A 15599-nucleotide genomic window follows, 5' to 3' on the forward strand; every position below is an offset into this window, starting at 1 on the left:
TTATGCCTTCAACGCCTTTTTTCTTACTAATATCATGTTTAGTTTTAAATATAAAAATATTTTTTAAAGTTAATCCACACGTCGTTATATGATTGTATTTGTGAGACTCACGTGGCGCCACATTATCACACTAACAGAGCTTTCATGAAAAAACTAAAATGATCACAATGGACAAATTCAAAGAAAGTCTAAAATGATTCACGATAGACAAATTCAAGAACATTACTATTGATTATCGTTAATTGTTAAGGATCAGATTAAGGAGTTATGTTAATGTCACAAATCATTTTGACTTAAAACCCTTTAATTTATTTGATTGTTAAATTTAAGGGTATTTGTGTCTATTTAGGTGAAATTTTAGATATATTTGAAAGATTTTATAAAAAATGACATTTTTAAAATTAAGAATTAATTTTTAGCTATATTTGAAAAATACTTATCTTCATCAAGTTATTAGTTTACATATATTTCCAACGCTTTTATTACGCGGTCTCATCTACCACTCTTATTTGTCATTGTTCTCTCCCCATCGGTCAACTTCACTTCCCTGCAGAGTAACTCTCCAGGAGCTACTAAACTAAAGGTAATTTTAATTTGGAGATGATTTCCTCTCTTTTCACTCCTCTTTTTCATTACAAATTTCTGATTTAATTCAGTGCAATCTTTTATGTGGTCCGCTCAAATCGTCAATTTCTCTAACGTGTGCGTTTTTTCTTCTATTTAATCTTTGATTTGTATGTCTAATTTGGTTTCTACTTTAGGGTTTTTGAAAATTATGTTCTTGTATTTTCTACAATACAATTGCAATGGGATAACATAAATTTGTGTTTTAGTTTTTCCATTGATTTGTATGTCTAATTTGTTGGACGTTGGACCATAATCCATCGATTAATAGATTAATAAGTCTACACAGTTAATTTAAGGATTGCTTGGAATATAAATAAGATTATGATTTAGTTAATAGCTATAGCTTGTACCCTAAGTAAAGCAAATATATTCCGGATTTCCTTGGGGAATAAAGGCTCTTAATTCTATCCTATTTGGAATGAGATTTGGTGTATCAATTATCCTTGGACTGCAAGGAATCCTAATGACATTATTATGGGAAGATTCATTAGGGTTATGTCCATATAAATACAAGGCTAAGATCCCTGCTCACAACACACAGAAAACTCATATGAACGTCCCATTAGTTCGAGTATAAAGGAGTGTTGAGTGTGCAAAAGACTTTGGTCAACTAACATAGTATTCAGCAGGATTCCAATACAATTTCCACCAAAGGAGAAGTCCATGGTTGAGCATATTCTGCATGGTTTTGTCAAAGATGGTTCATCTTTCCTACATGCCATGTTGACTTCGAGTACTCTATCAACTGAGTATAATTTATGGACTCTTTCAAGTGAGTGTTTTTATTTGTTTATGAAAAATATAAAATCTAACATAATTTGGTTTCTATTATGAATTGTGTTGAAGTTTGTGGGAAAAAAAAAATAGCTTTTAGTTTTTGTTCTATACTATATTAGTTTTATGATCATAATATAATTATTCAATATATAGTTAAATAATGTGAAAAGTTCTACCGCCATCATATAAAACAAATAATAATTTATATTAAATAGTTCTACTTCAAGTTACAATTTGACATTTTTCATAAAAACTTGACACTTAATAGATGCACGAGTGACATCAATGCGATTAATGATAAACTATGTCCCATCTTTCTGAAACTTTCATGTTATAACAATTTACACTTTACAACACAAAAATTGCAGTGCGTTAGCAACAATGAATATTGGGATTGACATAACTTCTCATTTTGGTCATTGAGAATGAAAATCAATAGAAGTAATTATGAGTTTGTTCATTGTAAATCATTTTAGTATTTTGTGCAAATCTTCACTATCCTTTTTAAAAGTATTTTGGCAAACCAACCCTTTACACAATGAGGGTGGAGACAAATTTTTCACGAAAGAACTAAATTGATTTACAGTTGACAAATTTACTAACCATTTCTATTAATTTTGACTAACAAAAATCAAAATAAGATGTTATGTAAATCTGAAAGATCGTTTTAACTAAAAAGTCGATCAAGAATACTTACACAAAATGGTGGTAATTGATTTTATCGAATTTCCAGCAAATTTTTTCTTGGGTCAACTGTTGGTACGGTACTCGCCAATAGGCATATCCATTATCTAGCCTCCACGTGTCGTCCATGCCCCCACAAGGTTGGTCACACAAAGCATGTGGTAGACCCACCCCCAACGCCACTAGTTTCCCTAAAATCCGCTCTCACTTTTTTTGCTAACATCTAGCCGTCCGATTAAGAAGTCACTAAAATCCCGCCTAATCCGTAGCGAGTACAAGAAATTATTACAAACTCGCGAAGATGGTTCTAGAAATGGCAAAAGCCAAAAATTCGGAAAATAGAGAGAAATTCAAGAACGGATGTTTTCGGGAACGAAAGGGAAAATGGTGTGTTGAATTTGCAGAGACCCCTTCTCCTCTCTCTCGGCTGAAATCAGTGCTTCGTCAACATCAACGGCGTCGTTTGGTTGCCGGTCCGGAACTTCAGATTTCCGATACCGGCTAGGGTTTCGAAATGTCTGTTTCCAAGAAACCAAGGTATGAGTTTCGAACTCAAATGCATGTCGTTTAGCGCTGCTTGGCTTCCCGAGGAGAACAGAGTCGGGACTCTGTATTTTTGGGTAACCAAACAGAGTTTAGCTCAGATATTTCTGATTTTGTGCATTGATCTTTGTGATTCTGCTGTTTTTGTTGTTTATACTTTGTAATGGACTGTTTGGTTGCTGAGAAAATTTGGGGGGAAACGAAAGGAAAATGAGTGTTTAAGTCTTACTGAGCTGATTAGGTGGGTTTTATTTTAATCTAAACCAGACACACCTTGACACATTTACCCTTGCAAATGCTATGCTTGTTAGTTTTAAATAATAAATTGCTCATGGTCAGTACGATCTTCTTCCTGCGTAGATTTGAGTTGTTTAGATTATCGCCTTTTAAGAAAAAAAAAAATTCTTAAAAGAATGTATATAATAAATAGCAGATGTGCGTTAGACCGTTTGGCTAGAACATTGTGTTCTCACCAAGGCACCCGAGTTGGAATCCCCTTCATGTGTAGTTTAGATTTCGAGTTATCAACATTTAAAAACCTGTTGTTTAACTCTACAACTAAGTTAGATGGAACCATCTTTGAAAACATGTTTAATTACGAAACATGAGTGCAGTAAATTATGTTGTGTTATCAAACATTTACGACGCAGAGCAGTAGGAGGTCTATGGTTAGAGGTCAGACAGATAAAAATTTGGAGAAATCAGATGCTTGTCAAGTTAATGTATATGCTGCCACTAAGGTGGTGACATTCTAACTAGTAGTTTAAAGAGTTCAAACCCCAGTATTTGGTCCCGGGAAAGTAGAAGAAATTTTGGTTGCTGAAGGTGTTAAGTGAGATAAACATATTTGCTGCGGGATAGAGATTGAGTGCGTCTAGAGTGCCTTTATGCAATGTCAGGAAATGGATTATGCTTGGCGATTCATGCCTTGGTGAAATGCAGCTAGAAGAATTTAGATATGTAAAATAATGGAAAAAGGAAATGACAAAATGATAGTATTGAAGTGTGTATTCCCTTGCCCCTAACCATGATTACTTTGTTTATATATGTCAGCGAAATGTTTCTGAAGTTTTATAAACTTGGATTTTAAAATGTTTTTATTGTTAATGACAAAGGGAAGATAACAGATCATATCATAGAAGACCGTTATTCAGTAATTGGTCAGACATTTTGTTTGCGTTTAAAGTATGTTCAATATTTAGCAAGCACTGAAAGTCCAATCTTTATTTCATAGTACATATGTTGGGGTTTGTTTTTCATCTGGATATTTTTGTACCTTATTGCCTTGTTTGGTTGCTTTGAAGTGATAGAAGTGATCTGCATTGCAGGCTTGACATGTCTCACAGATTGAAAGAAGAAAAGGGTTTTAGCCGGTCTGAACTAGAAGACTATGAGTATGACTATTACAATCTGTTAAAGAAAGGCAGTTATAAGGTGAAAAATTCTGATTCAACTTACAGATGCCCATTTTGTGATGAGAAGAGGAGGCGTGATTACCGACTAAAAGAGCTTTCACTACACGCTTCTGATATTGGCAGAGACAGCAGGGTTTTAAAAGAGAAAGCAAAGCACTTGGCTTTGGAGAGGTATATAGATAGATATCTTGATGTGAAGAGTCGGCTAGAATCAACTCCTAATGCCGGACGAAAATCGCACAGGACTGATGCAGTGGCTGGGGTGGTCTCTAGCCAACCCCAAATCAGAGAAAAAAGTAATCATTCTGAGTCTCCAGCCGAATCCCATCTTACTGCTTGCCCGCCCCTAGCCCCCAAGCTTCCCACCCCCTATCCCAAGGCCAAACCCACCACAGCTTCTTCAGCTGGTGTTCTCCCTACTGTACACGACGATGACCAATTGTTTGTATGGCCTTGGATGGGTGTTGTGGCAAATGTTAAAACCGAATTCAAGGACGGGAGACATGTTGGGGAAAGTGGTACCAAACTCAAAACTGAGCTGGCAAGTAAAGGTTTTAACCCCGTGAGGGTTCATCCTTTGTGGGGTAGAAGGGGTCACTCTGGGTATGCCATTGTTGAGTTCGAGAAAAGCTGGGAAGGTTTCCATGATGCAAAGTCCTTTGAGAAGAGTTTTGAAGTTGATCACCGTGGAAAACGGGACTATATTCTAGCTAGGAATCGAAGAGATAACTTATATGGATGGGTTGCTCGGGATGATGATTACAGCTCGAGTAGCATTCTGGGTGATCATCTTCGTAGGAACGGAGATCTGAAAACTGTTTCTGCTCAACAAGCAGAAGAACAGAGGAAAAATTTAAAACTGGTTTCCGATCTAGCTAGCACCCTGGAGACGAAGAATTCACTAGTAGAGGAATTGGAAAGGAAATACCGCAAGACCGACAATGATCTAAACAAATTAGCAAGCGTTTTAAATAAAAAGGAGGAGATGCTCAAAGCTATCAATGAAAGTATGCTGCTCAAAACATACCCAGCTTTATGAAAATACTTTAAATTGTCTTAGTTCCTCGTTTTATTCCTGTGTTTGCTTACTTTATAATATATTTATTATGTTGTTAGAAAGAGAAAAAATGCAAAAAGCTGCCCGTGAAGACCTGGAGAAGATATGCTTAGACCACAAGAAAGCCGCATTGAAGTTGGAAGCTAAAAAGAAAGAGCTTCAGCAACGTGAGAAACAATTGCAGGAACACCGTGCACAAAATGATAGCGAGAGAAGGAAACTCTATCACGAAAGGGAAATGGTAATCTAGTTGTTTCCATCTTAAATTTAATAAACATAGGCTCTGTTTGAATATTGTGCAGATGTACCAATGGCATTGACTGCTGACTTGTATTAATTTAAAGTGATGTAGCTTGTAAGTAGATACACTAACATCAGGGAATCAGAATTTCAGGAGGAGAAGAGAGAAAGAGAGAACAAAGAGAATAAGATTAACAAATCAGAACATGTACATTTAGTTTCCTTTTACATTTTTCTGCTGTCCCACATATTTGGTATTCCATGGGAATAACACAGACTAGTTATATACTCGTGTCCCACATGCTCTGGTGGAGTCAGTAAGGTAAGTTGAGGTTGTACAGAGTTGACCTATGGCATAGCAGTTATCGTTGTGAATGTCTGGTTTATTCAGTACAGCGTAATATAGGGGTTTTTTTTTTTTTTTTGGGCTTTTAGAATGAGCGCGCTACCTTGGAACAAAAGACAGCTGATGAGAAGATGTTATGGTTAGCAGAAGAACAGAAGGTTTGTTTTCCATTATTATTTTGAAACTTTGGGAATTGAATAAATGAAACTCTGAACATTTTTGTATGCTGGTTTAATTTCAATTGCAGAAAGAAAAGGAGATACTTCGCAAGAGAATTATTGAATTGGAGAAGCAGCTTGATGCCAAACAGGTACTGGAGCTTGAGATAGAGCGAATGAAAGGTGCTGTAAAGGTGATGAAACACATGGAGGAGGATGAGGATTTGGAAGCCAAGAAGAAGGTGGAGGAAATTCAAAGCCAGTTAAAGGAGAAGGAGGAGGAGTATACTGATGTAGAGGAACTTTACAAAACACTTCTTGTTAAGGAGCGGAGGAATAATGATGAAGTGCAGGAGGCTCGTAAGGAACTAATCAATGTATGTGCATTTATTTTTCTGGTTTAGATCTTGGGGGTTTTATTGAATTGAACTCTGCAATTTGGCAATTAATTATTTTCTTCTTCTAAATACCTCCGTGCATTTGATATAGAATTAATTTTTTATGAAACAATTATGCCTTGATAAACTATAGACTATGGACTATACAGTGCATGAGTTTGAATAGCATGTATATATTAGCATGCTGAAAGCATGATGAATGCTGCTCTATGCGGTTTTGTAGGCTTTAGTTTCTCTTTTAAGCTAGAAAGTCACATTAGCAATGTGACTGAACCGTTGAACGTGAATTATGATCTTTTCTCATCAGTGTGGGTCGCTGATCACAATCTATGCTTATGGTTTGTTGATCTGGGTCCTTGCTTATGAATATGGTTTATCAAATGTGGTCTGTGCTCTTGCGGTGTTGTGGGAGTCTAACTTTTGTTATATGCAGGGACTGTGGGATTCAACCCACCGAGCTACTATTGGCGTGAAGAGAATGGGAGATCTTGATCAGAAGCCATTTCAAATTGCAACCAAGGAGAAATACTCCAATGAAGAAGCAGATGAGAAGGCCGTGGAGTTCTGCTCTCTGTGGGAGGAGTATCTTAGGCATCCAAACTGGCATCCTTTCAAGATTATCACGGATCAAGAAGGAAAGCCTAAGGTATACATTCAATAAATCAAGCAATCTTTGTTGGTTCCTTTCGATGAATAAATATATAGAATACCATTGTTGACGACTATCGTGTACATGTTGCTCTTGTCATAACAGTTCAACTCATAATGAGTGCTAGTGGTTTATAACGATTGAGGTATTCCTATTGCTCTTACTTTCCATTAACTGGGTTATGCTGGATGTGGGTACAGGAAATTATTGATGAAAATGATGACAAATTGAAGGATTTGAAGAATCAGCTGGGTGATGAAGTATACAAGGCAGTGACAACTGCTTTGATGGAATTGAATGACTATAATCCCAGTGGACGCTATATAATACCTGAGCTGTGGAACTTCAAAGAAGGAAGGAAGGCTTCATTGAAGGAGGGAGTAGTATTTATGCTAAACAAGTGGAAACCGCTTAGGAAACGGAGAAGATAAACAAGGCATGCATTTAAAACTTTACTTGCTATGCAAATCTATCTTGAATCATACACAGCTTTCAGACTGCGAGATATTCGAATTCCTTCAAGAACATTGCTTAGCAATTTGATGCTGAGGTCAGTTACATTGTTGAAGATAGTAATCATTTAGTATATGCTTAAACGATACAAATCAATTTCGAACTTGATAGATTAGTATGAAGACTGTATATTAGGAAATTATGACATCATGCATAGCACGTAACTCAACTGTTGCTTGTCGCTGTATGGCGGTTTCACATTGTAATTTGACTGTTGTTTCTTATGCATGGGCTTATTTCCTCGGTTAACTCTGACCTGAATTTGGTTTTTGTAGGTGACAGAGCGGGCTTCGGTTACTGCTTAGTGTCGATTAGCCGCTGTTAAATCTTCTTTTGTTGCTTCATCCGATGTCAGATTGCGAGGCTGAACAAATTTAAGAATTTCATTTCAGCATCAGATATAGTAAGATTGGTGAGGACAGATTTACCATTCAAATTTGTATTAGTTATTGGATGTTGCAGCACAATACTTTGCATGTCATATTTGGACCACAAAAATAGGCTTCAGGTTGGTCTTTTGTCTCTGAGCTTTTCGACAAAGGAAGTGAAAACCCCATAGTTCTGCCAAATCGTTTCATTTTTCAGTGACAGGTTGCACTCATTACTTGGCATGTTTATATTAAAATATAGCGTTTATGAAAATGGAAATGATAAACAAACCCTTTTTAACCTTTCACAAACGCCTGTTTAATTGCCGCTATTTTTGTTTCATTCTGATGGCAAAAAAAAAAAAAAAATACAAACAAACATGGTGTGTGAGAGACTAAAAGCGGGGTGTGAAAATCATCTCTTATATGAATCAATCCAAGACAAAGTTTCTCTTTAGTCCAAAGAAAGATAGATTGTTGTGGAATTAAAGAAAGTCTTGGGTAAGGATAGTTGTGTCGTATCCGTTCCAAGGACACACATAAGGTCATCTCTAACCAATTCGACCAGATGGTCGAAAATAGCCCGAAATGATATGAAACAGTCTTCAACTGAGAGCTAGATCAAAGAGCTCGTGGACCCCATTAGGCCAAAAAAGGGAAAACAGGCCAACTAGCTGGCCCAAAGGAGCCAGCCAGCTAGCCCCGGGCCAGCCCAAGCATTTGAATCCAATGGGTGGTGTCAACATGATGCCAGGTGACCGTTGGATTTCTTTTTTTTTTCTTTTTTTTTCTAACAAAATTTTTAAAAAAATTTCCAGTGTTTTGCCTATAAATACCTAAGTCATTCCTACACCATTTCTCACATAATTTTCACCATTCCATACTATCTTACTTCATTGTATTTCAATTCCTCACATTTTGTTCTCTTACCTCTTCCAATAATCTTTCCTTCAATATTTCAATAATTTTCAAATGGCCAAATCTGCAATAAAAGGTAGGGCTTGAACCCGAAAAGAAGTTGAAGCTCTTTGCAGGGCTTATAGATTGGTCTCGAAAGATAGTGTGAGGGGGAGTTCTCAAACAAGTGAAGGTGTTTGGACTCGTATGTCCAAAAAAATATTATGAGTTCTATGAAGACACCACTCCACTGAATACCCAAAACCACGAGAGTTGTTCTTCAAGATGGAAGAAACATCTTCATCCAAGTTTGAATAAATGGCATCAAGCACTGGTAAAGGCCGCAAGCAGACATGAAAGCGGCGCCAATTACTACAACGAAGTAAGTATGTTCACAATTTATTTTAAATATTTAATTTATTATATTTAATTTCATAAATTAATTTCCTTTAATTTTTGTAATTGTATTTTCTAGGTACACCAAGCAGAGGAATTGTATATGGAGGACAACTTGAAACCCTTTAATCATCATGGTTGTTGGGAAATTTGTAAAGGGTGGGTCTTATTTGAAGATCCACCTCAACAAAGAGTTGGTCCTACGCCGGTGTTCGGAAATGCATCCTTAACTGCAGATGGGGATGAAGATAGATCTCCTACCATTCAAGAAACAAGGGTATAAAATCTGTCTCTTGGTGAAGGTTCCATACCTAGGGCTATGGGACGAAACAAGGCCCGAAAATTGAAGGAAAAGAGTAAGGCAAAGGATGGTTACACCTTTCAATAGGAAATGGCGGCCTCTTTGTGATTAATGGCGAAGCAAAATGCCATTGCCGCAGAAGAAATGAACCGTAGGCACGAAGAACGGGCCAAACAAATACAAAAAGAGATGGATGATAGGAATATGCAAAGGAACACTTCATATTACACTTTAATGAGTAAAGCCTATTTTGATAGAAAAAGGGATATTATGGCCCGACGGGAGTTGTTGACCTCAGACTATAATCTTACAATGGCGGATAATGATGATGATGATGATTATAGACTTTAAATTTAAGTTGTTGTAATTTTTAAATTTAAGTTTTTGTAGTTCTTAAATTAAAATAATAAATTATGTTTGGCTTATAGCCCTTTGGCCCCCTCGGTTGGAGATGGTTTTTTGTCACAGGACTGTGTTTGGCCTATGACCATTTGGCCCCTCGATTGGAAATGGTAAGAAATATGGTATGTCACTGTTCATTAACATATTAATTTCTTGAGTGGCTATAGGGTTAAAACGAGCCATCTGACCCTCCTTCGGTTAGAGATGGCCTAAGAGGATCCCTTGCATTCGGGTCCACATAAGAGCTTATATTGGTATAGTAACAAACATAAATTAATTTGAAGGAAACTTTAGACAAACACAATTTCTTAGCGTATTAAGTCATAATAAATATGAAATTCGCTTATCTCTGAAATTCAAACTTAAAAAGAAAAATTTAGCCAAACACTTTGTAAAGAAAAACTTCCAACTACCTTGTCTCTTACGAGAAAATTTTCAATATGCCGTGAACACTACCCATTACAACAAGTGTAATAGTACAATTTGTTGAGAAGCAATGACTGCTTCTTGCATTCGCATTCCTGAGCATTTGAGCAATCTTCAGGCACAATTCCACTAGCCACCACAGCAATAGTACAATTTGCTGAGAAGCAATGACAGCTTCTCACATTTGCATTCCCGAGCATTTGAGCGATCTTCAGGCACCATTCCACTAGCCACCCCATTAGTTGTACTTTAGTTTAATCTTTGCTACATAAACTGAAAGAAATATTTTATTTTTAATATAATATTTTTATATTAATATAAAGGAAAACTAATGAAAAAGGTTTGAAAAATGATAAGGACAAAATAAAGGGTAAAATGAATAGTACCAGAATTGACTTTTTAGTGTAAAAATGTGGTTTTTCATTAAAGTGAACAGTACCGTGAGTTTTTCGTTAAAACTTCCTTAATATAAATAGATTTAAATAATTTAAATTAAATATTATTTTAATTTCGAATAAAAAAAAATAATGACTTTACCTGACGAAACTTTTGTTGTATTTTTATTTTATTTTTGTTAAACAGTTGCCTTCGTCTGGCTAAAGTATTTAATTTGTAGAAACTTGACGCAACTATGTCGTCGAGCAAGATATATTCGTCGGGCAAGGATGGTGAACGCTCCTTTACCCAAAGACTTTGTTTCATCGGCTGAAATGTTAGGCGACTAATCCTTATTTGATCGAAAAAATTATTTCATCTGAGAAAGAGGTTTTTTTAGTGTTGATTGAAAACAATTTAAAAAGAAGAAAAAAAAAAAAACCGACAAAACTAAGGGAAATGTGCTCGCCTTGGTTAAAATATACCAATAAAAAACAGCCTAACTTCAAAAATGCATTCAATAAGAGCTTTCTTTGAGGAAATTGCTTTTACTTAGGATTTATCCATATCGATAAAATATCAACAACATATCAACGAAGTTTCAACAACATATTAATAAAATCTTAACTTTTGGACAACATATGGATACATATTGAATTTTAGGAAGAGGGCTTTGCAATAGGGTCTTTGAACCAATTTCCCTAAATTAATGTGCCTTTAGCTTCGATTTTCAATTATTCTATCCATCCAGTACCACTTGAGTATTGAGTTACATCATGACCTTATTAACCAAGTTTGTCTTAAGTTAAAACCATAACACTAAACTTTGTTCAATAATCTTCAACTTATTGCATGACAAATTAACCATAATCTTCAATTATGATCAACGCCCCTTGCTAGCTGATCTTTCTTCCAGCAATCGAAGGCCAACATACCTGCCCAAATAACACAATTTGGAGTGGGAAAACAACACCAATATATTCTTATAAAAAAAGGAAAACATAATAAACAAATAATTTCGGAGGATTTATTAGATATTATGTATTATGCACAGGTAATTTCTTATGGTTTTCTTTGAATGCATGAACATGCATACCTGCCTAACATCATAAGAGTGGCTTGAGGATTGGTCCCTGGTGATAAGCTTTTGAACACAGATCCATCAACAACACGTAATGCCTTGATCCCCCTGACCCGGAAATCTCCATCAACTACCTTTCCGACAAGGCATCCACCATGGTAGTGCCAAAATGTGGCTACTGTATCTCGACAGAATGTTTCAAAGGATGCAACATCTGACTGGTTCATTGGTAAAGGCGGTCCAAAAAGGTTAAAACCATCTTCGCCTGGCAAATCTCGAGTTTTAAATGGTTTCAAAGCGTTTGTTTTTAATAAATCACCCATTTTTCTCACGGCACTAACACAACGAGAAAGGTCTGCCTTCTTTGCAAAGTAGTTGAATTTGACATTTGGGCTGACTTTGACATCATAGGATGATTGCAGTTTAAGAGAACCATAGGACAAGGGTGCTGGATTTTTGGTAACAATTTGCCCGAAAGTTGAATTTATCGTCATGGGAATAGTTGGATTAGGGAAAAGACTAAAGGCCATAGTAGAAAATGGCAAGCCGGACACAGTCTCTATATAGAAATCACTTGTGATACCAGCAATCTGTGCAGTAGAAGGTTCTAGTTCAGATGGGGGCAAAATGGTAACGTAATTACGAGGATTGTCACGCATAAACTGCCCAACGTAAGGTTGTGGGTGAACAACTGGGATTTTAAGAGATGAAAGGTAGGACTTCGGGCCAACACCACTAAGTAGCAGAAGTTGAGGACTCCCAATTGCCCCTGCACTCAATATAACCTCACCTTTACCACGTATCAATGCCTGATGAGACCTCCCATAGGAATCAGTGTATATGATTCCTTTAGCTGACAAACCTGCATTCAACCGATTGTAGAATTGAACATATATTTAATTTACAAGTTATTAAATATATAGAATAGATTCAAATTCTTCAAATATATCAAGGAGTTTTTTTTTTTTTTTTTTTTTTTTTTTTAACGCCCTGATAGATTTGATTTTTGTTTTTCGGTCGAAACATATTAGCGTACTTACACGTATGTATATTCCCAGTAATATATGTACGCAACATACAAGATCAAAATCAAAGTCCAATCAAAATCCAATCTAAAATGGATTTAATGGAAAAAAAAAAAAAAAAAGGAAAACCTTAATTCGTGTTATCGAAGGATGGAAATCTAAATGGCCTTTAATTGTATATATCAAATGTTAGCATACCTGATGCTTTGGAAGAGAAAATGATCCTCTCTACTGCGGCATGAATTGCAACTCTCAGGTTTTTTGGATGTCCTTTATTTAGCAGTTCCACAGCACCATGTCTTCTTCCACGGTCGTCAAAGATCGTACCCGTGATTTTAGTTCCCTGAATGTGCTCCAAAGTAAGTCCATTGTCTGGACGAACACCAGCTTCTAACAATGCATCTTTCACAACAGATTGCCAGTGTGATAAATTCGGACGGAACACTAGAGTGTTTTCAACCCATTCATATGAATTATTGACTAAGTTCATGTCCAATTTAATTCCTGATTTCTTGAGGAATTCACTGTCGGCTCTTGAGTAAAGACCAATATTGATCATACTTGACCCGCCTAGGACCCGTCCTCTTACAAAAGCTACACCATCTTCTGATGTGAACCTCTGGGCCGGTGTCTTACCGTCATCTTCTTGCATGAAATTTGCAAGAATCCCAGCGTTACTCAACACGTTTGGATATGCTGTGGGAATATCTCCCCTTTCTAGGAGGAGCACGGAGTAATTTGCGGATAAAGTTGCTGCCAATGGGCACCCTGCCGTGCCCCCTCCAATCACAATGTAGTCATATTTTTCTCGCAATGGTAGATCAGTTGCGTTACATACAAATTTTAAGTAACTAAAATCTGCATCATATGAATAAAAAGATGAGGGAAACAAGATTATATGACGAGAACTGTTTGTTATTAAATTTATTGTCATGTAAGTTACTCGAAGAACCAATGAAACTTTAAAAATATATTTAGTACCTTGGATGTTAGAAGGTGTGGCAAATGAGTGAACCCCTAATTGAGGGCAGAAGACAAAAATGTACAAAAGCAATAATCTAGCAGCAATTGCTGATTTCTCCATATTGTTTTCGAAACAAGATTTTCTTTTTTTCTCCTGAAAATAAAATATTAAAAGAAAAATTAGTTTCTTGTTCCTCAATCAAAGACTTTTGGAGTAAAATTGCTCTCGAGTCATACTCTAAAACACACAAGGTCCGACAAGTTTTTTTTTTTTTTGAGCTCCATATATGGAGTTGAAAGAGCTCGACTCTAAACTTAAGAGTTAGCAACCAAATCCTATCCCAACCCAAGTCCATTTGGTGCTAAAAATTCAATTTCTACATTCCCAAGTTTTAGAACTATTGTTCAAGTTGCTATTTCTAATGGTTCCCACCATTCAGAAGCACTTGAATGGTGTGACTAGGTTTGATGTGGACGCGCTCGGAGGCACGTGCCCACCCAGAGGCACGCGCAAACGTATGGTGAGTTGAGCACCCAAGTTTTAGAACTATTGGTCATGTTATTGCAGCATATATAATATGCTCCTTGTTTTTTTTTCGCAAACATTTCCTATTTTCAACATTGAAGTCAATATTGTCACAAATTGTGCAATTTTGAATTCTTGTCACAATTAAAATTTTTTAAGTTAAGATGTTCGTAAAAATAACTTAAGATAACAAAATTTATTGGAAAAAAAAAAAGTTAACAAAAGAAATATGAGACTAAACTACTTGTTTGACATTTAAAATAGCTAAGGTGCTAAATTTTAGCATTGCAGGATTGGGGGAGAAAAACAGTTTCGCAACATAAAATTTGTCTTTTGTTTGCCAAATTTTGCATTTGGCAACTCCCCCCTAGAGTTGGTCTAAAGAAATCTTATTTTCCTTCAATCATTTTTGCATTTTAACTAATATTCTATCATAATTTAAAATAAAAACATTCCTTCTCTCAAGAAAATTATACGATTACAAATTTCTAATAAAGATTTTTTTTTTAACAAACGATAGGATAATATTTTAATCCTTTAGATATAAACTAATAAAATCTTGTGGTTAAATGAGTGCAAGAGAGAATACTCTTAACCAACTGAGTTACAAGCCACTTTCTATTAAGATCTTTAATTTAAGCCTATAGGTGAAAAATAAAATGAGAAAGAGGATGAGGTGTGAGTGCAATTATAAATGAAGCAGAATATTTTCACAAAAATAAAAGGGGTGTGATGTCCACACACCCTCTTAATTTTTAGTTGTTGGATCGAATGAATTGAAGAAGATCAAAGAACAAAAATTAATAAGGAGTGTGTGGATTTCACACCCCAAATAAAAATAGAACTAGAAAATAGAATTTTGTTGGAATATTTAATTTTGAAGTGTGAAATATGGAGTATGATTGGACAAGTAAACTTTTAGAGTTTGGAATAATATGAAGTGATATTATTTATAAAATTACATTTATAATTCATGACTGGTTGTTATATTTTGGATTTGTCGTTGCACTATATCATTATTGATAATGTCATCACTTATATCGACGTATACAACCAAATTATAACAATTATAATCACATATTAACTTTCACTAAGTAATTAGACTATTTTCACTTAAGCAATCACAACCATTAAGGACTGGTTTGGCATTCCTGAATTTTTTTTTTAAAAAGTCGTTTTTAAAAAAAGTTTGAGCTAAAATTGTGTTTGGTAAATAAAAAAAAAAACTTTTTTTTTTCAAAACATGGATCCAAACCAGCAGAAAACTCTTGCTTATGAAAACAATATTTTTTTTTTTTCACAACACAGAAACCCCAAACTAACCCTAAAATAGCCAATGCATTTGCCACAATATTGGCCTCCCTCCACACATGAACAAATACAACTTTTGTGAAAGTCTATTCATCAATCCTCTCAATTGATTGAACTTACT

General features: G+C 35.6%; 2 protein-coding genes across 3 annotated transcripts; one reads left to right on the forward strand and one right to left on the reverse strand.

The window, feature by feature from the left end:
• The first annotated feature begins 2470 nt into the window (after nt 1-2470).
• LOC137742440 (factor of DNA methylation 4) lies at nt 2471-7931 on the forward strand. 2 transcript variants are annotated; one of them, XR_011069394.1, is made up of 8 exons: nt 2471-2625; nt 3960-5053; nt 5163-5344; nt 5779-5847; nt 5937-6224; nt 6679-6891; nt 7095-7444; nt 7683-7931. XR_011069394.1 is itself a non-coding variant. In XM_068482304.1 (8 exons), the coding sequence occupies exons 1-7, from the start codon at nt 2603-2605 to the stop codon at nt 7323-7325; spliced, it is 2100 nt and encodes a 699-aa protein (XP_068338405.1). In that variant the 5' UTR covers nt 2471-2602; the 3' UTR covers nt 7326-7330; nt 7683-7931. The 2 variants fall into 2 exon arrangements, 1 of the variants encoding a protein (XP_068338405.1); XM_068482304.1 differs by having other exon boundaries at nt 7095-7330.
• Nucleotides 7932-11455: 3524 nt separating this feature from the next.
• On the reverse strand, nt 11456-13774 carry LOC137743777 ((R)-mandelonitrile lyase 2-like). The gene is made up of 4 exons (XM_068483718.1): nt 13660-13774; nt 12877-13536; nt 11669-12515; nt 11456-11507 (listed from the first exon to the last, which is right to left on the reverse strand). Exons 1-4 carry the CDS (start codon nt 13760-13762, stop codon nt 11456-11458), a joined length of 1662 nt encoding a protein of 553 aa, XP_068339819.1. The 5' UTR covers nt 13763-13774.
• Between the last annotated feature and the right edge of the window lie 1825 nt (nt 13775-15599).

The sequence above is a fragment of the Pyrus communis genome, chromosome 8 (assembly GCF_963583255.1).
Source record: "Pyrus communis chromosome 8, drPyrComm1.1, whole genome shotgun sequence".
Lineage (NCBI taxonomy): Eukaryota > Viridiplantae > Streptophyta > Magnoliopsida > Rosales > Rosaceae > Pyrus > Pyrus communis.